At 32.5% G+C, this 24,800-nt stretch overlaps 1 protein-coding gene across 1 annotated transcript; it reads left to right on the top strand.

The window, feature by feature from the left end:
• The first annotated feature begins 6,489 nt into the window (after nt 1-6,489).
• LOC148629794 (cytochrome P450 7A1-like) lies at nt 6,490-10,493 on the top strand. Its single transcript, XM_088557194.1, has 5 exons — nt 6,490-6,638; nt 7,252-7,399; nt 7,646-8,574; nt 8,873-9,051; nt 9,318-10,493. Exons 2-5 carry the CDS (start codon nt 7,320-7,322, stop codon nt 9,603-9,605), a joined length of 1,476 nt encoding a protein of 491 aa, XP_088413320.1. The 5' UTR covers nt 6,490-6,638; nt 7,252-7,319; the 3' UTR covers nt 9,606-10,493.
• Nucleotides 10,494-24,800: the final 14,307 nt, after the last annotated feature.

Below are 24,800 nucleotides of genomic sequence, written 5' to 3' on the forward strand. Positions count from 1 at the left end.
TTACTTTATTCGGTTCACCTAGATTAAGGCTCTCATAGTTACATGTATACATGTATCGATTACCATTGTCAATTTTACGAAAGAAAACTCACCAGTTAATTTTTTTTTCTGTGCTTATTTTTTTCTACCTAAGGCATACACACACATTATAATATCAAAATTTGGTGTACAATTAAGAGTAATGTTTCCAAAATGAAATATTTTTGATTTTCCCATTGCTTGTTTAAGTTCGTTGGAGTAAGGAAAAGATAAATCTAACTCCGTTTGTCATTCAGCTATTGCACTTTTTAGATACACATAAATTGGAACTTTCAAATTGTTCTTACTACAGTTGTTTAAACTGAAGATAAATCAATGGTATTCTAAAGAAAATACAGATTTCCATGAATACAGAAAGGACTGTCATTACATAAATTAGACCAAAAATATTGTTAGTCGACCATGGACAATGTCTGAAATTAGTCCACCATAGGCAATGTCTGAAATTAGTCTACCATGGACAATGTCTGAAATTTATATGGATGGGTACTTAATTACATCTATAGGTTGATATGGATCTATTCTATAAACAAAACAAAACAAAACAAATCTTTTGACTTTTAGACAATTGCCCTAAAATGTAAGTATGGCAGAAGATGCCCTAAAAATGTAAGTATGGCAGAAGATGCCCTAAAAATGTAAGTATGGCAGAAAAGCAAAAAAACGTATTTAATCAACTTTATAACAGTACGTATATCATAATGATATTAATTTATATGATTTAACCATACTTTTATATCCTGACCCACATTCTATCTGCTATTTAAGCACTTGATTACATAAAAGAAGGAACTAGTTATAATTACAATTATATCTAACTATTCACAAATTCAGAGTTAACATGCAAAATTCACCGTGTAATGAAGTATTGTTGTACAAATAAGGCTTAAACACTGTGAATGACACTGCCACAGGAAGTCCTGTTTTATCTAATATGAATCCTAGTATATATATTTAATTATACCCTGACCCTAATCTTTGATCTTTCCTGCAGTGTAATTTTAGTTACAAAAGTCATTTAAACTATAATTGTATTGACAAAAACAAGATGAAAAGCTATTTACATGGAAGTGAGCCATGAATGGGGTACCTATATATTTACTCCTTAGGCTAAGTACCGGCGTAATGAAATATTGTGATAGGGAGGAAGGGTTATACCACAATGTTAACATCGAATACTATTTATAAAGAAAGTACTTTCGGGTTTTCACAAGAGGACACAATTACCTCAGTTTAATTTTCGTCATAAGAAGACGCATTAACTATCATATGTTATGTTATATATCATATACAGAGGAAAATGCAAAACAGTTCCTACATCGCAGTATAGCTGGCAATGAACACAGCGACCGATCAACATTCGTGCCTTCCGATATTCTCGGACTTTATTCAAATCTATCATTTTCCGACAATGCAAAATTCTTGCATATATCTGCAGCGTCTATTGCTCTAATAAATTTCGAACGTCCTGGACGCTTTTTTTTTGGAGCTGAAGAATGTCCAATTGTGAAGGGCTTACTTCATTGTAATTCAATAATGCTTTTCGTCATAGAATTCATAAACCTATTCAAAGTGACCTTTGTTGTTTATTCCCATATAATGATGAAAATCTTTTCCTGGCTTAGGAAGACCAATCTATTTTTTTGTAATTTCCAACTTACTTGTATCCGTTAGTAATGTTTAAGCTAGGTTTTGTAACCGCAGAAGTTTATGCAATACTATATAGATTGATAACATATATTTTCCAGATATAGCTAGCATGTTTAATACTAATATATATTGCCTACACAAGGAACCGTTAAGTGTAAGTGTTTGTAAGAATCAGGCAAAATGGGAAAAATCAGGAACATTCATGTCAAAACCCTACAGATCTGATGATGTAATATCACTCAGGGGTGCTTTCTCTATTCGAAAAGATCATTATTTGATCTCTGCATCACTGGATTACCTAAAAAAATTTTCAATAAAATCTTAGAAAAAAATGAGGTTTTTGAATTGAGGTTTTTGAGTAATCTGCCCTTGAAATGTTCATTTTCAGTGCATTTCAATGAAATTGTAACTCAGTGGTCCAGCATGTTATGGAAAATCTTGTCTGTTTTTCTTGATTCTAATGGTGCAAATAGTGAAATTATACTATCAAAATGATGAGTTTTTTTACACCATGTTTCACCTACTGCCTGATTCTTACAGAGACTGACACTTAATGCTAATATGTCTCCTGTATTCTGATACCTTGATTGTTAAAGAGCACGGTATTTTTTTACTCCGACGGCGCAAAATTGCTTTCTACACAGCATATAACATCTTATATTGACAGGTGTTAAAACAAGTCTAAACAGATAACAGTTATCTGTATTCCGAAGTACTTGGTATTTTCAGACCATTTGAGTCTACTAAATATTACTTACTTTTGAAATGTGTTTGTTATCACGAGTTTATATTTTAGTAGTACATTGTTCCTTTTCAGATGCGTTTTACTTACAATGTCGTAGATAGATTTGGCCAATTCATGCTTACAATACAAATATTTTCATGTGGGATAAGCAAGCAATGATAATAGAAGAGGCAAAGCATGAAATCAGCAATACGCAGTAGGCAGAGTCCGAGGTGTTCCTACCCATACTGTGTATCGGAAGTGCAATTAATCCAGATCGATCAATATCTACATAAATAAAAACAGAGACGTGCTGAGTAACAGTTCACAGGAATAAAGAATTAAAACAAGAATCACGCTATCAATGTCCTTGCAATCCCCCACATGCAAATTTGTGATTTGAATACGAACAATTTGATCATCTAATTATCAGGAGTCACCCCCTCACTCCGGGATTGACCCTTTGGGGATGATCAATTAAAGGCTTAGCATCGGTTGTAGATTGAGTGTTAATAATGGTGAACAATGCATCGACATCCCACAACAGTTATACGACAGTCGTATATACTAATATCTTACCCGAAGTAAAATTTTCCGCATAGTAATTTCCAACAAAGACTCATTGAAAGTTGTTTAATGTTTACCATTCGAAAACGTTTTTACTGAGGGTCAAATCAGGTTTTAAAAATAAAGTTATTCACACTGTAAACAAATTACATGTTAAAGGTAATATTATTGAACACGTCTGGTGATTCGGGTATCTGTTCTTTCACATTTTTATCAAGGATGGCACATTTTAATGTTTTTTTTCATTTCGTGATAATCAGAATCTTTTATCTATTATAGGTAAAAATCCCAAATTTCGTCAAATAATCCATTCTCCTTAGGGAAATTACATCAATATATCATAGGTCTACCTGGTTGTTCGTAGGGGGTATTGACACCAACGGTGTCGAAAGAGTAACTTATTTCTCTGCGGGGGTTTCCTTAAGATATCTTTCATTTAGCTTTGCTAAGTCATAAAACAAGAGTACATTCAAGAGCAAATAAATTACCGTTAATCCACACATAAGTATATTTTCAATTTTTTCGTATGCAGTATTTTCATCCGTAGTTAATATATGCATGCGTGTGTCGTACTTGCTATATATATAGGCTAGCCTAGCTGACCGAGTGGTCTAGGGCGCTGGATTTCGTGCAGGCGGTGTTGCCATAGAAGTCACAGCAGTCCGAGAAAGAATGAATCAAATTTTCTGAATTATACTAAACAGTTTTGGGAATCGCTAACAGGGAGGGGCAGGCTAACTGCATTTCTTGTACATATATACAATGTAGTTTCGCGAATATAAAGTAACTACTGGCTATGTTATTGAAAAGTCTATGAAAGTTTATTTGGGTAAAACAAAAGGAATGAAAAAAGTAGTTATTCGTGGCCACGAATTAGTATTATGTAGACCAATCACAACTATCTTGAGGTACTATCTAGTGATTGTGATTTTGTTTTCTAAATAAATACATGCATTCAAGTTTAAGAGACAGGAAAAATGATTATATAGAATTGTTTATAAAAAGTTCTTATAATTATTGAGCTCCGCCGATTTTCGATATGAACTATATTAATCAACTTTTCTATCCGTCCGTCACAAAATCGTCACAAAGTCTGCTCTATATTTTCAGCGATGAAACTTGGTATGATTATTTACTTCTATAAGAATGTATGTCACACATAAGAACGAATCATGTAAAGGTGTAAAGACGTAGCGAAAACAGATGAATAGAATATGGGTATCCTCAATTCCAAGTGTTAAAAATCGTGTCCGCTTTTTAACTTTAATACGTTTTGGAGTTTAGCTATGAAACTTGGCATGACTTTTTATAACTGAATGAAAGTGTGTCGCGCACAAAAAAAATAATACTGTTGGTAAAAAAAACCGACTTCTTTCTTTGTAGGCCTTCCTTGAAACATTTAAAGATAAGTCTATAACGTCTAATTCTCAAAATAAATGTAGGGGGTACACGGTGGTCTTCATTACCTCATTTAAAATCGTGGTTATATACTCATTGGTTGCTTGATTTACTAATTCTCGGCTACGTGTTTATTTTTTCATCCCTTTCGCTTTATTTGACCCGAATAAGCTTTCATAAATGCCATGCACCTCATAAGTGTTTTTCTTGTACGATAATATCACTATCTTATACGTACATTTGAAATTATTTTTAATTAATTTTTATGATTTTGTTTATAAGAACTTATTCATATATATATATAATTTATAGAAACAAATGTAAAGTAGTCATATACCTTTTTAAAAATAAACTTCTTTCCCACTACGCACAAGTGTTTCATTCTTCTTGGATATGTTGTAAGTTGAGCGTTCGATTCAAATTGCAATTTTACCAATTCATTTTACATATTTTCATATTTTAGCAGGTGAACAGCCCAAGTATATTTCATTTTTACGAACTGAAGTGCAACCCTGATAACACTATATAATACTTTCGTTATGTCTATGCCACACGAAATATTACACTATACTCAACTCTGTTATTTTGTTCATTTGTTTCGTATTTCAATTTTTATTCTGTTTTGCTTAACCATTTTTTTTCGTTGATTTGATTCGTAGAGCTGGGTTTAGGGTTAAGCTTATGATAACGACAGGCGCGGATCCAATGACGGGTGTGCTCAGCGTACGCCATCCATCAAAATTGGAAAAAAAAAACCTTTTTTCCTATTAATGCCCCCTAACATGAAATCATGAATCCTCCCCTGAACTATTGTTTGCTATGACAACTCCAAAGTGACAAAATAATAATGTCAACCAATAATGGAAGCAAAGCATTACAATAGCAATTGTAACAACACACTAATGACGAGAGCCGTAGTCAATTGTTTACCCCGGTAACTCATAGAAATGAAGTCTCATCAATGGATGAATCTAACACAAAAAATGAAAAACATTCATTCGTTCATTCAAGCACTTTTTAATGAGCATGTGTACAAGAAATGTCACGGTGAACAATTAGCTAACGGTGTGACCACATGACAAACATGTTTTTTTTGCTTAAATGATTACACAGCATTGGCGACCCTTTGCTGAAGAGTGATAGTTCAAAAACAAACGACAGTGAAAAAAAACAACGACAATTGACTGGTGCCCTTTTAAAAAAAAACAAAAAAAAAAAAACGAGTTACTGTTGATGACATGCGACAGATTATGAAATTTTAGATAATATTCCTGTTTGAACGGAACGGGCTTGTTCCTGGAATTTCTCAGCTGATACATAGTAAATTTTGAATTCCGGTTGAAAATTCCATTGTTATATCGAACAGGCGGCGAATTGAATAATTATCAAAAAAGTACACTGGTGATATCGACAACCACTTATCTACAAGAGGACGTGCTTTTCATATCCGATCATGTGTAGAACACTTATGTCATAGGCTAAATTATATAAATTCCTGCCATAACTACGAATTATATTGTGATTCAAACACATTTTACCAGTATTTAGCGTTTCAAAGTAAAAATAAAAGAAGATAAAATAAAACTAAGATGTCGAAACTGATTTAGTTTATAGTTATTTCAATTCGTGCATAAACAGTGCAATTCAGTTCTGGATCAACTTTTCACGAAAAAACTTTCGTAACCGATTGTACTACCGGTCTAATATAGCATAATTACCTTTTACTTATCAAAATTAATTTCCTACATGCAGCATGTACGATTTTTTCTCATTATTTCAAGTTTTAATACTATGAATTCGCGTATCACTCACGTCTATTTCTTCCCGATAATTCATAACTTTTGAACGTGTTTCTTAACACGCGGTAAAGGAATAAAAAATAAAAATCTATCAGTCTCAAATGTTCAGATATTCTGCCAAGTTGCACATAAGCAGTTAGAAAACCTATCAAAAGCGTGAGAAAAGTGGGCGGTCCTTATTGTTCTGTTCATTGATAAAGTTTATTGACAAGTTAAAGTATAAACACGCCTCTTTCCGGATTCCCTTAGCCAATGCAATGTCACTTGTATTTTCCACGTGTATTTATAGCGGTTACGATTTTTGAAACTTGCATACTCTAAAGTGAATCCAAAGAACAATGTTCTTAAGGAATAACTACAAGTGTTGATAAAGTAATCTATATACGTATCATTAAGTGAGGAATTTTTTTACTATCCAACTCGTATTATCAACTTGTATTATATTAACTTAAACTTCAAAGGTAAGTACTTAAAACTTAGTATTTTTCATGGTATCTCATGTAATGATTGTAAGACTTAACAGTAAAAAATATATTGATATAGTTTATCATTGTCATTTCGTCAAGGTTTGTATATACGAGGGTCATCAGTCGTCAGTTGATAAATTATTGTTGTAATCGATTAAATATTTAAATGATTTGAGGAAATTCTATCAATGATAACTGTCATTCATAAATCTATTGATCATAAAATATTAACTATGGGGATTTACCCAAATTGCACGTGTGATTGTGATATTTTAATCTCCTGATTATGGTTCTGTGGTATACCTTTTACTATTTATAATAAATGACGAAACATGTACAGTAGTTAGGTGAAACAAAGGATATAAATAGAATGTTTTTTAAACGAAAGGCTATAATGGTTTGTTTCAAATACTTTTCCGTAAACTCACAGACTTTTGAATAATACAGAGGAATTTCGAGTGAAAGTTATACTTTTTATCTTTAAAATCGTCCCTTTAATTTTACTTTTTTGTGATTATCCTTGAAAAAATTCATTGCCACTGATGAGAAGATAGGTTAGAAATCACATTTTCACATACAGGACTGTCATGTAATTCTTTTTTTACAGCTTACAAAGAAACAAAAATCTTTTCCGTAAAGTCATTGACTAAAGCAGTTTAAACAGAGATCACGAAAATGGTGGCATTAACAGTATATCTAGTGGTGGTAGCTGTCGTAGCCGTCGCCGCTTACTTTAAATTCTTATACCGAAGAAGGTAAGCATGTATTCTCGTTATAAAGAAGACTTAAACGTATTCTGACAATATATATTGGAATTGTTGGTCATTTGCTTATATAATTAAAAAGTGAAGATTAAGTTATTAAAATCAGTCGCTCAAATAGTTATCAGTAACTGTATAATACCTCTGAGTTAATCCGATTGATCATAAATGATATACGGTTACTTATGATGTGTACATTCTTTTTATTTAATAAGCTTTGTTTTTATTCTTCATTTTCAGACGGCAAAATGAACCTCCTATTCCGATCGGCAACTGGTTCTGGGGTAATGGTGGAGACTTCGCCAAAAACGCAGTTAAATTTTTGCACACTACGCAAAAGAAACTTGGAGATATTTTCACTATTCGTCTTTTTAATCAGCATATGACTGTTATCATGGATCCTCATTCATATGACAGATTTGTTAAGGAAAGAAACTTTGACTTTGACGCTATTCAGAAACAGGTGAATCACAACGTATTCAGCTTTGAGTTGGTAAACGCAAGAAAAATGTTGAAAGAAGCCGGTAAAACTGTTAGGGGACCATATCTTAACAAAGGGATGTCTCAGTTTTCATCCTACCTGAATGAAACATTCCATGAAGTAACCAAAACTGAGTCAGGATCAACATCTGAAGAGTGGAAATCAATGGGTCTTCGTTCTTTCAATTCGCATACATTGTTTGCATCTTTATTCTACACAATTTTCGGAAAGGGCGATTCTAACGATCCAAGATTCAAACCACTTAGCGTTTACAAAAGCTTCGATATATTCCACAAATACTTCAATTTCTTGTGGCTTGGAATGCCTGTTAAAATGTTCCCAAAAGCATTAAAAGCATTAGAAGGACTTTGCCAACAACCTAGCTCTTCTGAACTTCTGCAGAGAGACGACTTGTCAGAATATATTCGATTCTCTACTAATTTCATGCTTCAGCATAACCAAACCGAACAGGACATTATTGGACACAATCTTGTATACCTTCATGTTAACTACAACACATTCCGTTTGGCTTTTTGGACCCTGTATCAATTGTTGGAACATAGAGAAGCACTGGAAGCTCTCCGTCGAGAAGTCGAGGAAGTAGTCCGAGCGAAGCGGGAAGAAATGGACGACGAAGAATCCGAAGTTGTGTTTAGCATGAGCGACATTGAGTCACTTAAAGTTTTAGGTAAGTTTAATTGTTTATTAGCTGCAGTTTAGTTATATGCATGTATATGACTTTAACAGTATAATAAATAACGTTGTATCCTTTACCATATCTTGAGTGACGCAAATAGAAATATTTAACGACAATAATGAGCCACTCGTAACATTGTCTAAAACCACAAAGGATATCTTTATCATTACATATAAAAATTTTGTGGTTATATTTTCAATAAGGAGGTCTTGTTTAACAGTGATGAGTGTAATCATTACAAATGCTTATTAATATGTTATTATAATGAAATTTTTTCTTTCATTTACAGACAGCGTAGTCCAGGAAACACTCAGGGTGTCAAGTGGTGTCTTTATGGTGCGGTCAGTGGCAGAGGACACAGAATTCCAGATGGAGGACGGCAAACAGTTTACTGTCCGTAAAGGAGACAAAGTTGCCATGTACCCTCCTGCCATTCACAAAGATCCAGAAATCTTTGAAAACCCAGATGTAAGTATTTGAAAAAGTTCTACGATTTTTTTTATCTATAAATAATTTTTATTGTATAAATTTACCATTCATTAGGACTTCCTTATTTTTACTCTTTTCACCACGCACGTGGTAGGTGAAGTAATGCCATGACTTATATGTAAAAGGGTATTTCCGATACTAATTATTCACTGTTCACATTAATACTTGCGTAAGGAAATGTAACGGTATTGTATGACAAAGTTAATCATCAAAAAAATTATGTTCTGTTTTATTTAATTTTTCAGCAATACAAATACGACAGATTCGTGGATGCCAAATTTTATAAGTATGGAAAAGAAATTAAAAATCCTATCATTGCATTCGGTTCATTGTGTCCAGGAAAGAAATACGCCATTATGCAGTCGAAGTGGTTCTTGTTATCCAGTATTTATTCTTTTGATATGGAACTTTGTGAAGGTGAATTCACACAACCAGACATTAACTACTACGGACATGAAATTTTGCCACCAACAAACGAAGTACAAGTACGATACAGACTGCGACAAAATATTGAAAAGTTGTCGTTTTTATAACATTGTTATATTTGCATTTATGGACATGTCTCAAAAACTTTAAATTATTTATGGACGTTTGTGATGTATGAGTGACAATGATTGAATTGAAGTTAGAATGCTCGTTCTTATTGAAAATGTGCAAATTTTATTTTTATACAAAGAAAAAAATATAAAGTCCCGTTAATCATTTACCACCGTATGGCTGTGATGTCTTGAGTTGTGAAGTCTTTCCTGTTATTGCGTACGGGTAAATGACTATGGTTGTTGTGAGGTTGAATAATTGTTTTGTGAGTTGCAAATTGAAGTGAAAGTGGCTACGGCAGGAAGACTGGGTGCTTTTTTTTTTATTAATTTATAAATGACCATTCCAGTCATTTTCAATCATATCAATATTTATTTATTTATTTAAGCATTTTGTTATAAATGAAGTGACAACTTTGCATTTAGAAATGTACACTGCCAAACTCGTTCTGTGAATGACAGTTGAATTAGACATTCCCACGTGATGAAACTATTGTTAAATTTTAAAATATGGAAACAACTATTCCATGTTTAAAAACAAAGTCTTGTCATTCCCAAGCATTTTATTTATATTTTCATTTGTACAAACTCATTATTATTTATTTAGTGATTCTAGAATTTCAGCTCAGTGTTTTTTAATGAAATTGTTTGTTTGTTTTATTTGAAAAAAAAGTGTTTTTTTTTCTTCAGAGTTATTACTACAAAGCATAATATGTAATACAATTTGTTTATTTTAAATAGTCATTTTAAATAGAACAAGCGAATATTATGAATGAGCAGAATTCGGGTTAATGACGTCCATATATATTGTCGAATATTTTGGTGCTTTTATCTAACAGCAAGCTGTTAAGTTTGTTAAACAATAAAGTCTTGAATAACTATAAATTTATCTTATGTCTGTTTGGTACGGTGGAAGTTTTTTTTTATTTTTACACGGAGCGCGTTCGAAAAGACAGAATGAAAAATCATCGATGCATCGATATTTCATGATACAAGCAAAGAGAGTTCATGGACTGCCATTAAAGCAAAACTCGTTTGAAGTTCGAAGTTCATACTTTAGTCTCATTATCAAACAACACACAAACAGAAAATGAAAAGATAGTATTACTTAGTACTTGGTGGATTAACATTAAAAATAGATTTCTCACCCAAATGTGTAAAAATATCGAAATACTATGATATTAAATGGTTCTCAAATAGTCAACTAAGAATATCTCCTCTGGTTGTTAGAAATAAAGCTCGAAAAAATTCTTGACGCTTTATTATCCATATTAATACTGTGAACAGACTAATTCAACACTTCAAACAACAAATATGAACGGCTGCATTACCGCTGACAAAAAACTGCATTAAAAAGGAAAGTATTCCAACAATCTTTAGTTTTTTTCAGGAATGAAATATTTACTAGCAGGGTGAGTTTAATTTTGGCGAAGTTAACAAGAAATTATGTGCGTCAATTGATAAACTATCGAAGATATCAATAATGCTAGCTGAATAACACAACATAAAATACAAAACCAATAAACAGATCATAAATGCTAAAACGAAATAACTGTCATCTTAAAATTTGTGTATATTTATGTCTTAATTTCCAACAAGTACATAAGGCAGTAAAATGGAAGATGTTTAATATTACCAGGAAAGGAGGACTGCTTTTGCCCAATTGTACTACCTTAAATCAACAAAAGCTTGAAGTAGTCTGTACTTGTTCTACAAGATATTCGATCGTGTAAACGAACTTTCAAATAAACCTCGTGTACAAAGCTGTACATGTACATACATGTACATATTGTTGGTATAAATCACATAATGCAATTTACAAGTGCATGTTTTTTTTTATTTTTTTTGTTTTTTTTTTTTGTTTTTGTTTTTGTTTTGTTTTGTTTTGTTTTGTTTTGTTTTTTTTTGGCAAAGGCTATCTGCACACTTAAAATATTGAAGATTAATAAAATGCATATAAAGGCATCATAAGAACAATATAAATTACTATTAAAGGTTTTGTCAACAGTAGGTTTGCCAACAGGGAAAACAGACAATGTCTATCAAATACATGGTTTAAAGTTGACTTAAATGTCATGCAGTTAATTTCATATGCGAATCTTAGCGGCGTTCTTTCATTACACTATCTGTTCTGGAGCACAGATAGCAATTATATCATGCGACCCTTTAACAGCTTACCTATGATTTTCACCTAACTATACTAGAAAACACGACAGGTGTAAAGACGTTAGATATCAAGTTGGATGATTCAGAAATCTTAACCACAAGTAAATCTGGACTTAAGTTTGAAGTTTGAAATTTTTAAAGATTTATGAATAATTGACGTAAATATACAAGAGCTTTAATATCTCTTTCACATGAAAAGTAGCATAGTGAAATTGAAAAGTTTGTGAAATTGCGAAAAAAACGGCGCGAAAAACTGCTTAATAGATGTTTAATTAAATAATTGTTGGTGATACCATCCGAATACGTATCAAAAATGTTTTGGTAAAGGAGAAACATTTCTTATGTGACTTTTTGTATATTAACATACATTGACTTCTCGTCCTGGTCTATATATGTATACACCCAGCCAATATCTTACGATTTGAAAACTGAACATTTTATGCAATGGTGAAGGATTAAACTAAAAATAAAAAATGCAAGACTTTTTTAGCAGGTAAGAAGAAGAAATCACTCAGAAAAAGGTTCCACATGTTAATTTGATTGATATATTCGTCTTTGTGGCATAACATGACAAAACAGAAATTTTATTTATTTTATGAGTACATGGTGTGACATTGAGTCTGGTGAGAAATGTTTTTTTTTTCATGCATTACTGAAAACTTGTACAACGTAGATTTTCTACGCCATATATAATGCCATTGAAAATTAGTAGGGAGTACGCTTATTTTTAGAAAGGAAAACGGGGGTGCACAAAGGACACTTTTCCGGGGATATAGAAGAGTAATCAAGGGAACCATGGTTAAAACGGTAATCAAAAGAATGTAATCTAGGGACAAAGACCAAATATGGAAAACAGACGTACACAACAAAGGACACAAAGTAACTAAATTCATAAATAGAAAGTAACAAATGCAAATGAGCAACTCGGACTCCACTTAATACTAGGGGCATGGACCAGGTGCACCGGTAGGGTAAGCGTCCTCTGCTTTTCTAGAAACACCCGCCGAGTGTTCATAAAAAGTCAAGTCCTGGGTATACAAACGAGGAAAGGAGTTGCAGATTGGAAGTTGCCACCCTCTTCGACCAAAGACTACGTCCATATTTTGTATCAGAACACCCCATAAAGGTACTACTCGCACAAATCAACAGTCTTATTGCTGAAGTATAAGTTTATTTGTTTATCTTTATTCTTTTTTTTTTATAAATCAATTACTTTATCATTTTTCATTGTATTAACAAATCTGTTTTTTTTTCCATTTTTTGTTCATAACATACGAGATTTAATAAGTGAAAGCGAATTAAGGACCGGTGCGCATAAGGTCTCAAATTTCGTGCAAGGCATCCTTCAGTTTGAACTTTTTTTTACATCTGTCTCTACCTACATCTGCAACGTGTCACGTGATTTCAAAGTAACCACTGTTTGATATTGTCCACCAGTACAAAAGTCAACAAAATGCTGTCACAGACTACAGAAAGGAGCAACATAAAAGACTTTGTATCTATTTTGATCAGCACAAGTTTTGAAGTTTCAGAATTTTACATTTTTTTTGTTGAAAGTGTTACAGTCATTTACTCTAGCTCCTTAGACTTTAGGTACTTGAATATATATGCCGACTCTAAATAAAATCTACCTGTTTAATTAATTACTAACTTACAGTGTACTTAATAACTCGTACATGATCCAGCCTTTTTGTTTGAGCTGAATTTGGTCATGACAGTAGCAATACCAACTTCGTCTACGTATATACTGAAACTTCCTAACATGATTTTTTTGTTATTTTATATTATCAAAGATTATGACTTGAGTATTCGTCCGAAATCTTTCAGGAAGTTCTTACCGTTTATAAATTTTTTTCTCATTTATGACATATAATGAAGTCCAGGCTTTAATGCTCTTAACTGTTATGATAACAAAGTGATGACATTATGTATACCCATTGTCTTCTTGTTAACTCTGCCAACCTTAAATCTACAGAAAAGGAAGCGATAGTAGATAGCGGGACAAAAGAGATCAGGTGCAGGGTTCAGCGTCTTAATGTTTCATTCCACATTCGATAATTTCTGTTTTTGTTATGCTACTGAAAACCGCTTCTGGTAAATTACCGAATATCGTAGCTTGTTCATTACTGAAAGCCACAGCTTGTTCTGTCAACGTATATTTGTTCCTAATAATATTTATTCCAAAAGGGAACAATATTATAATAATATAAGTTCTGCAGAAGTTCTGTCATGGAATATTTTTTCTTCAGTATTATATTTGTTTCAATCATATAAGGAACAAATATTATATAGTATTTTTACTATTCAGAACAAATATTCTATAATACTTTTATCATTCAGAAAAAAAAATTTATAATACTTTTACAAGTACTATTTTCACTGAAAAAGAAAGGCCAAAGGAAAGTAGTGCAGTGAATGGAAAATCTGACAACAAAGAACTAAATACGCAAAGAAACGACGGGAATGATTTACACAACAAAACAGATGACAACAATAATATTGATGATAATCTTTATGATCCTTTATTACACAATCATCGTAAATGAGAATGCTTTTGACATAAGCATAAAGGATTTGATGATGCCACCTCCTTCACCAACTAAGGAAGATACTCAAACAGAAAGTGATGAAAACCATCCTATTACAACAAGACCAAAGAGAAACGTAGTGGAGAGGGGAAATAGCATTTACGAATATTTCCCTTTTATAAAAAAATCCAAATAATTGTTAACTGTTTGCTTTTGAAACATGCAACATGAAATACTAATTTGTATATATGTTGTTAAAGCAAGTTAACATAATTTTTGGATCACTTAAATGAATGATAGGTCAAAATATTACGTTTATCAAGGAATAAAACTTCCGCCATAATATTTATTCCAAAGAAAAAATATTATGTAACAAAAGTTCCTTTTGAATTTATTTTATGTGACACTAATTCAGATGCATCGGTACTTTTATTATGCGTTTGGAAAATATATTACATAAAATACACCCCAGCTGAAATTTTTGTTCTATAATGAATTGTCTTTGGAATAAATATTGTAGCGGAACTTCTATTCCGTCACAGTTCACGACCAAAATTCGTATTATGTTCAATACCAAAAGCCGAATCTTGTTTATTACCGAAAGCCGCAGCTTGTTTACTACAGAAAGTCGTAGCTTGTTCATTAGTGAAAGTGTTAGCTTGTTTATTGTCAAAAGCCGCAGTATATTCATTATCAAAAGCGCAGTAGTGTTTGGTGGAGGCCGTTTTGAGACAAATTAACGCCGAAGTTATTCAAGACCAAAAAGCACAGTGGTGTTTGGTGGAGGCCGTATTGAGACAAGGTAACGCCGAAGTTATTCAAGACCAAATATCTGCTGACAATGCCCAGTATCAAAATTGATTAGACTGAGATACTTTTATTAACCTGCTTAAAAAATTACAAATGAACTACTATAATAATAATAATAATAATAATAATAATAATAATAATAATAATAATAATCTTAAGTACTATCTTTAAAAAAAAGGTTGCCGACGCAGTAAAATATTCTCCTTTTATTTTTAAGTTTCTACATTTCTGTCAGGAAAATAACACATGGTACGCAATTACAAATTTTCGACACATTTTTTCGAACGCCACTAAATTATCAGTATTTGGAAACAGAATTGCGATCAGGTGACTTGCGTACTTAAGGTCAAAGGGTAAAAAGCGAAACTATTCCGACGCATTAATAAGCAATGATTGAACTATATCTGTGACAGTAGATCATTACTTGTTCCCTCTTATCTTGAAGATCTCTTTCGTTTTTACAAGCTGGCAAGATCTTTGCGATCGGAAAGTGCTGCTTTAATTAAAATTCCGAAAAAAATGTACGGACTAAGATATATGGTTGAAAGGAGATTCGATGTTGCCGCCGGGACTCTTTTGAATAGCCTTCCAGCAGGTCTACGAAATGAAAAATCACTATGTACATTTAAAAAAGGACTCAAGACAAATTTGTTTAAATTTGCTTTCGTAGATTACTTATAGTCCAACATTTCTATGATATACTATTTTCTACAGTATTGTTTATTTTAGAATTACGCTGTACTTGGATAATAGCCGTGTTATACTTTTATTTAACTCTGAACTTTGATCTACAATGAGATATTCTTATGTATTTTTAGTAATTTTTGTAACTTTTATAGCAGCGGCTATTATTGTTCAAATTTAATTATTTGGGGAAGATTTTAGTGTCTTAAGTTTTGTCTTTAACATTTTATTTCATTTAAGCGATTTCTCTTTTTAAATTTGTTTCAGCCTTTTATCTTTATTTTTAACTAGTTTTTCTAATGTATGTATAATTTGTGTATATTTTTAATATGTAAAGCGCTTAGAGTAGTTGTATTGTTATATAACGCGCTATAAAAATGCCCTGTAATAATAATAATAATAATAATAATAACTCCAGTAAAACTTCATATTCCGCCACCGGCACCTCATTTTCATTCATTTTTTTCTAATGAAGTTGGTACTAAAATTTGATAATTAAAAAAACCCATTTCATATAGCACGATATCATGCTGTTTCACAATAATTCTTAATAGGACAGACGATTTGCAATGAAGGGTAGGCCATGATGAACTATTGACTAAGCGCCATGACCCTTCCTTCAACTGTTTACCTTTGACACGTATTCAAACTTTGTAGTTCATGACATGTGTGCTACAAGAGAACGAAAAACTGTGAAACTAGACAAGTTTCCATATAATTTAGATTTAAATTGGCTCTACTTTTGGAGTAAAAATTTAAAATAGAGAATCACCATTTCTTCGAATAGTAAAAAGACCATTTTAACCATTGTTTTCTTTTACAATTATTTGTCTAAAAATTATGATGCAACCACTGTGTATGTTTTTGAAAATAAAACGACCTAAAAGGGCTTTTTTACGAAACCAAAACGTACCTATGCGCCCACCACTTAAGAATGATTTGAGTAACTTGAGTTTCTATTTAATCGTTTTCTACGTTTTTGTATGTTTTAGACAGCAACGAGACAACACTGTTCAAACATTACATAATGGTTAAAATACATGTTATTGTTTTGTTTCTTTTTTTCTTCAATTTTAGTTTTGATGATTCCCTGTTCTTACAAAAATGCAATGACAAATTTGTCCGACATCCAAAAATTGAATTTCTAATTATGTAGAGAGCAAAACGTAAACACATACAACATTTATACTTAAATGTATTACAGCTTATAGGAACAATTATTTTCCAGTTTACCAGTATAAATTTGTAGATTACTGAATTTTAAGAAAAATCCTTTGCGCTTTTGCTAAATAATTACAAAATCACAACTCTATGAGCAGAACTGTAAAAATCTGTTGTCTTATATTTTACATGGACAGACAATTATACCAGAAATGTCAAGCAAGAATTTTTCGAAAATTTTAAATAGTTTTTGTAGACAGACACAAATTATTCGTCACAGTTTTAATTTATTCCTGTTAGCAAAAAAATGAATAAATTTTGATAGTTTTTTTTTAAAGAACGGCATTATTTATTTAAATGGAAATGAATCTAGTTGCCGATATCACTCAGTTAGGTCATTTAATTTCTTTTTATGGATTTTTTCTAATGGTAGAATTGTTTTCTGAAGCATCAGTCTTCATATCAGGGTTATAAATTAAAAGGTCTACAAAATGTGCCTCCAAACTTTTTTCCGAATTATTCTCTTCAGCTTTCAAACCGGCTTTAAGAATAACCAAGGTTTTTTTTCTATTATAACGTCATAACTTACGACTCAGTGTACGATAACGACTATCTGTAACAACTGATTACCCGATGAAAATGTCCAGTAAAATTTGATCAACACTGTGAAGAAATTTGATTTTATACTTTAACATGTACATAAAGCCATAATATTTCTTGGGTGACAACTGGCTCATCTCAAGTAACAAATGACAAGTTTTAAGTGATTTTATCAGCACTAAAATAAACTGTTAAGTCTGTTGGAGGAAATTTATGCCAGAAGACCACCTACTACAATTGTAGTGTTGAGAAATCGAGATTAAAAATTGTCATAACAAGGCACTTTAGTACGTACAAATAACTGATCAACGTATGGCAAAATATCAAGTATTGAAAAGGGAAAGTTTATATCAACTGGATTGAGAACTTCATATTTATGAACATTTTTTTTCTGTAGTCAGATGGTACAATTCATATAAGTATCAAATATGTTCTTCTCGATGGTTCGGATTTCTATATGATTACCGTATACAATGGCACCAACAGCAAATGCCTGTAAAGACTGTAAGACTTACTGACCAAACGAAATATAGATCTTTTGGAGAAATAGTATAGTCAAATACAAATATACATTAACATACAAACAAAACAAAAGAAGATCGCGAAAGGTGTGAAATACTCCTAGATGTATACAGCCTTGCATTTAGATGAACCCAATAAAAGAAAAGAAAGAGGGACCAAAACATCAGTTAGAAAAGGTAGAAAAATAATGTTACAGGGAAAAAGGTAAATGAGAGGACAGCTGCATTAGAAGGTGAATATAAGTGAGGAATTAATAAAGACGCAATCCATATTGTGCGACAAATGCATGACAGTGGTCGCAGTACTATTAAAACTAGTACATGAGCCTAATCTATTTAAAATTTCATTGTATATACATAGGCATCTTATACTTAATTCTTATAATTACATTTTTAACATATTATATCTTAATCATCTAACAATTCGTTTTTCTTTTACACATATTCATTTGGTAACGGATTCAGGAAAAAAAAATCAAGAAAAAAGTTTCATTTTATGTCTGTCCAACATGTATATCTATTGAATTAGCAAAACCTTCATGCCACTTTATACAATGATAATCAGATTTAAAATACTGATGAAACCTAACTCTCAAAGCCTTATTTAACTGATATGAAATATGTGGTGTAAGCCATTTTAAAATAAAGTAGTATACAGTTATGATTTTTATTTCAATGTATTTTGGTTTTCATACAAATTGTTGTTTGAAATTGATATTTTTTGTGTTTTTGGCATTAAATTTTCAGTGGAAATGTTTATATCTCCTATACTTTAAAAGAGTAATCAAGGGAACCAAGTTTATAACGGTAATCAAACGAATGTAATCCAGGGACAAAGACCAGACATGGAAAACAGACATACACAACAAAGAACATAAAGTGAATAAAATCATACATACAAAGTAACAAAAGCAAATGAGCATCTCGGACTCCACTAAAAATTGGGAGCATGGACCAGGTGCACCGGTAGGGTAATTGTCCTCTGCTTTTCTAGAAACACCCACAGAGTTGCTCATAAAAAGTCAAGTCCGGGGTAGACGAAAGTGGAAAGGAAAACTATGACACGTTGAACAAATAAGTTTTCATGGCGCAGATGGATACACCGTAGCGATCCACGAGTTCAAAATAAACAGGATTTCAACTGCATTTGTTCTGTAGATATGTTTTATAATTCTTCTTTGATTTTTTATCTAAGCGTATAATTTTTCTGTGTAAACAATTAGTACAAAATCAAAACAAGAAACAAGCACAATAAATCCCCTGAGACCTTTATTCCCAAGTTCCGAAAAGCGTCTGACATTCAAAAGTCAATCTAGACGCTGCAACCAGATCTCCTAGAAAATGCAAGAATCTTGCAAAGTCGGGAAAAAGTGAATGATTCTACGAGACGTTATCCGATTGTAAAACGACGTTTGATTTGAATTATGTCCGATAATTCGAATGACCTGTCTGCAGCTGTTAGGAAGAGAGGAAACGAACGTCTGCAGCTGCGTGGAGCTTACTTTATTCCCATGATATACTTATTCTATTTACAGTCAATACACGACTGAATTTGAATACCGGTAGCTATTCTACTTTTGCACTGCATATTACGAAGAAAGGGGACCTATTCTGGTGTGGATGACCGGGATACATTTCCCTGTTCATTCTTTCTCCCCGTTATGCACCAACATCCCTTCTCTGATTGTATAAAACAACGAAGTTATCCTTAAATATATGGCAGTTATAATAAAAGGAACTCACATTACTCCTTATTTCCGCATTCCGAGCCCCTACTCTCACTTCTTCCCCCGTAATCATGGACTCCCACGTCATTTCCACTGCCCATACAAAACATCAAAGAATGACATCAATAAAAGTGTTTATTAACACATAAAATAACATGCTATAACGTCTATTTCAGTATAACATACAAACCACGTATACTATTTCATTCCGTTGAAAAGGATTTTTAATGTTGAAATAAATAAAAACGATATTTTTTTTTTCAAACAAAGCCTGAACAATGTCTTTAAAATAACACAGAGAAAACACTATAAAATGATGTTACTTGTTACTTTTCGGCTTTATAGTCAAAGTAAAATATTATATCTTTATTATATTTATCGAGGTTATATTTACATGTAGATACACTTCTAACTAAACTGTATTTCAATATAAATTTGAGTTTTTCAAATTAGCAAAACTATTGTCCGTATTTTTTTCTGTCATCCCAGAGGATGCCATTAAACTAACAAATACTCACACCAATAAGATATGAAACAAGTTTAAGACATGTACAAATCTATTTTGTCAGATGAATTGAATGTATTATTTTTTAACTCGTCTTAACAAAAATAAATAAATTTGAGGAGTAGAGCTCCTTAATAGTTGTTTCTCCTTGGCTATTTTGTATACAATAATTTGGTACTGTGACAGCAAAAATTTCGATTGTTCCGATCTCCGTCATTTAAATAATCCGAAATTTTATAAACGTTTGCTTAAAGTATCGATTCTTCACTTGGATGTGGATCGACTAGAAACTCACATTCAATTTTTCTCTAAGATATGCTCTTGTAATTAACTTTTGAACAATTAACGCTTGTTTATTAATCTCTTTACGGTTGATGAAGCGTTAACTACGCTAACGTTAGTTATATCACTTAACTTTGTAAAAAGTGAATCAAATTTTAAAATATGCCTTTACCGAATGCATTTAATTAGTTCAAGGTAACATATAGTTCTGAAGCTTGGAGAACTTTCCCATATCACTTTCTTACTATCTTATACCAGTCATAAGATACAGCTTAACGATGTCTCTCCCTTGCTGGTGATTCAGCACAACTTGCTCATGAATAAATGATAGTGTGTTTGTTAAACGGGCCAGGGTAAAATATACAAAAGATCGATTCGATCCTTGTCTTCTTCAACTTCAAAAGCACTATTAATATTGATACAAGAAACCCATATAGCGAAACCACCCTCATCAAAGATTGAGGATTGGAATATTTTATTGAATTTTCTTCAATTAATTAACTTTATTATATGATACATTTATTTCATACTTAGATACGCCCCATACTGGTCCGGGTGTCAAAAGAATAGGCCTGCAGCAGTGCTAAGCTTGTCGTAAAAGGCGACTAAATAGTGCTCAGAACCCTAGCCAGGGACTAGGGCCCTCTGCCCACAGAGTAACTGGGTTGTGTGCCCTAGGAGGTGGAATGGGGTACCCCTGGTGTGTTACGTGTTGGGGTTGTCAGGCTATTATATGGAGAACCTGACCGCAAACCATAGTGGTGTCGGGAAAGATGCCACGTTCCTCGCACGTCATAAACACGTTATAAAGAACCCTACTGTGGTATCCGCCCGGAGTAGGAACCATAGGTCTCCGCCACAGGAGGCTAAATTGCCCGACCCTACCCACCTCTCCCTATTTCCAGTTGCAATCGAAATTTGTCGACCCCATTGTCCTTGTGTCCCATCCCATTTTTCATTTCCTCATCATTTCATGTTCATTTTATCATCCACTTCATGTTCATCGCTTGAATATAGCTGAAATATTGCTGCTCGGGCGTTAAACCCCAACAATCTATCAATCAATCAATCAATCATACTTAGATACAAATCAATTGATGGTATTAACTATAACAAAACACTATAGTTCATAATAATATGTTCATATTTAGAGTCATTCCTGAGAATGAGCCGAACCTTTATTATCTTCTTAGCTTGGAAAGTTGACATTTATGGCGTTTTAGAGTTATGTTATGTGAAAAGAACATATATATGAAAACCATGAGCTGTGGTTTAACACAAGTACTTATAATTTGTATATGTATATGTTCATGATGACGATCATACAACTTCTGTAGTGATGACTTCAAGATATCGGGGTGACAAATATACTTACTTCCTTGCCAAGAGTACAGCAGTCACTCCCGTACGTAGAGACAAACGGAGCATATATTTCAAGCATATAATAACACTCAATATCATTCAAATGAATGGTCACCAGCAAGCAGTTCGTAGGTATCAGCTTTCACCCTTAAACCGTCAGCAGGGCGGTTGTCTTTCTCAACCCTACGAAGCATTTGAATATTGAGTATCAATCACTGCATCTCTGCTAACGGCCTTTAGTGCTGGACTTGTGTTTTTGGCAAACAGGCAGAATGTGTTTTTAATATATCAATGATGAACCCAAAAAAGTTCTATAAACTTTCCTGCAGGGGAGAAGGGTTATGGTTAATTTTTACTGAGTCGAATGTGGTTTTAGCATCGGTGAATTTTGACAATATAAAGCAGGTATGGTGTATGTCAAAAAGACAAAAGCTCAAAATTGCGCAAATGAATACACCGTAACGATTTACAAGTTCATGATGACGACCATAAAACTTCTGTAGTGATGACTTGAATCTTGTAGCAACATAACCCTGTTCCAGAAGTCTATGTGTTAGAATTCTATCGCGATACAAAAAGTCTGCGTAGTTTCGGCAAGCTCTGGCCTAACATATGAGTTGTGATATGAACACTCCATACGCAGGTGCTGAAGGGATGTTGCCACAGATGAAAGGATAGTTGACAACTCTGAATGAAAAGTTATCACGTTTGTCGTAAACATTGGTCAAAAGTTTTCCTTTACCATCGATTTCTAAGTATAGGTCAAGATATGAGGCTGACTTCACAATGTCTGTATATACTGTGTATTTACTAATTAAGACCTAGAGATAAAAATAAATATATTTCTTTTCCAGGTGTCTACACTAATAGTGAATATTCGGGTCAAGTTTTGTTTGTAACATAATGAAAAAAAAACTGACTATGAATTTGTTGTGTTTGAACGAAGCCGAGTGGACAGAAACACAAAAAACTTTAAAACAAATTATCACTTAATGTTTGATCATAAACATAGATAAAGTGGTACATAATATACTTCCCTAACATGTTATTATCCATCAACATATGACGAAAAACATGGAGTAAATTTGACATTCATTACCCAAATATAGTCGAACTATGGTATTTTTTGTCTTATGGCGTAACGTTTTTATCTATTAAGTAGTCTGTAAAGACTGACCAACTATTTGTCCAGGTTTATTGCAACGTAATCAATTAAGAATAATTTAAGTAAAGTTTATTATGTGAAAGACATCAGTATGAAAGTTTCATAACATTAAAATGAATTTTTCAATAAAACTTGCTTCTGCTTACTTAGTATTCTTTATCTTTTCTGTCAATAGATCAGAAAGAACTCATTTTTGTATAAATGACACAAGAGAATATCTCGCATTGACAAAAGTGATGATATCAACAAAATAAAATAAAATTTACTTAAATCTGTAATATTGTTATCGACTTCTTGCAATCGTAATTTCAGTACTTTATATCCGCATATGGTTTGCATAATTTTATATTACTATTTCGTCTTATCCTGCTGATAGCTTCATACGGGATCAAAATGTACTTCTTATATATCATACACATGTGTTCTACGTGTGTATTTTGCTTGCATGAGAACAGGAAGTTTACATTAAAAGATGAAATGATCTGTTAGCATTGAACTTAATGTAATATCACTCAGCCTCCGATTCAGATACAGCGGCTTGTTACAATTGACTTTATATATATCGGGCCCAAATAATGTTTATGACCCATAGCCATTGTCAGTTGCTTAATCTGGTTCCTAATCTGGTTCCCCGCTCAATATGATAAGCGACCCAAAGATCGCTAAACATTTGAGGGAAACTTGTAGAACAAACACATTAACCGCACTTCCCGGTAACCAGGTGTAAGAGAAACATTCGGGTCATCACGGTTACGGAAGAGCAATCATATCAAAGGAACCAAGATGCTAGCGGAAGCGTAAACAAGAGAAAAAGATTCTAGCGGAAATCAAAAGAATGTAATCCTGGGACAAAGACCAGACATGAAAAACAGACAAACAAAACAAAGAACATAAAGTAACTAAAATAATACATACAAAGTAACAAAAGTAAATGAGCAACTCGGACTTCACTAAAAGTTACCCGATTTTTCAGCGTATCGCATTCGTGCCATTTCGGATGATGAAAGCAAGCAAAAATCAGTGGCATAGAATATTTGACGATTATTGACTTTGAAGACTTTCAGTCTTTGATTTTACCTGTTGTGAAATTCGTTCTACTAATAGACGTCTAATGGAAATTATAGGAATTGTAGTCATAGCAATATTTGAAAGATTACCTATTTGGAGCTTAAAAAGATTTTAACGTAATCTTCAACATAATATTGCAGCTTCATGTAATTATCCACATAACATACATACAATGACTCACTGGAACTGTCCCCAATTTAGGTCAATCCCATGTAGCATTTGCTAAGGCCAGTTTTGTCATAAAGGGTATTGTTTCGACACCATTAGTTAACTGCTATTAAATATTCAAGACAATTGTCTTTTTAAGTTATTTTATAGGATTAACGTATTTATGATTAGAGGTATGTCTAGAAAATGTTTTCAGTTTAGACCAAATTGCCATCCTGTCTTTTAAAAGTAAATGAACGCTTATATTAAGTAATTCATTTAAACTGTTTAATTGGAAAAGAAAATCTATTTGTAAAACAACTATTGCTACTCGTACAATTGCGAATTCGAATATTTTAGAAATATTGCTCTGAACTTTTTGAGTGTGGAAAAAGCTTTTAACACTTGAAACCCAAAATTTAGCAAATCAAAAAAGCTTAGCAAAATTAGCACAAAATGAATTGAA

Source organism: Perna viridis, chromosome 1 (genome assembly GCF_037379345.1).
Source record: "Perna viridis isolate PV_CMFRI_1.1 ecotype Kerala chromosome 1, ASM3737934v1, whole genome shotgun sequence".
NCBI lineage: Eukaryota > Metazoa > Mollusca > Bivalvia > Mytilida > Mytilidae > Perna > Perna viridis.

Coding starts and splice junctions, on each gene's coding strand:
- LOC148629794 (XM_088557194.1), top strand. CDS start 7,320: ATGGTGGCATTAACAGTATATCTAGTGGTGGTAGCTGTCGTAGCCGTC. Junction 7,400..7,645: donor AAATTCTTATACCGAAGAAG/GTAAGCATGTAT, acceptor CTTCATTTTCAG/ACGGCAAAATGAACCTCCTA. Junction 8,575..8,872: donor TGAGTCACTTAAAGTTTTAG/GTAAGTTTAATT, acceptor TTTCATTTACAG/ACAGCGTAGTCCAGGAAACA.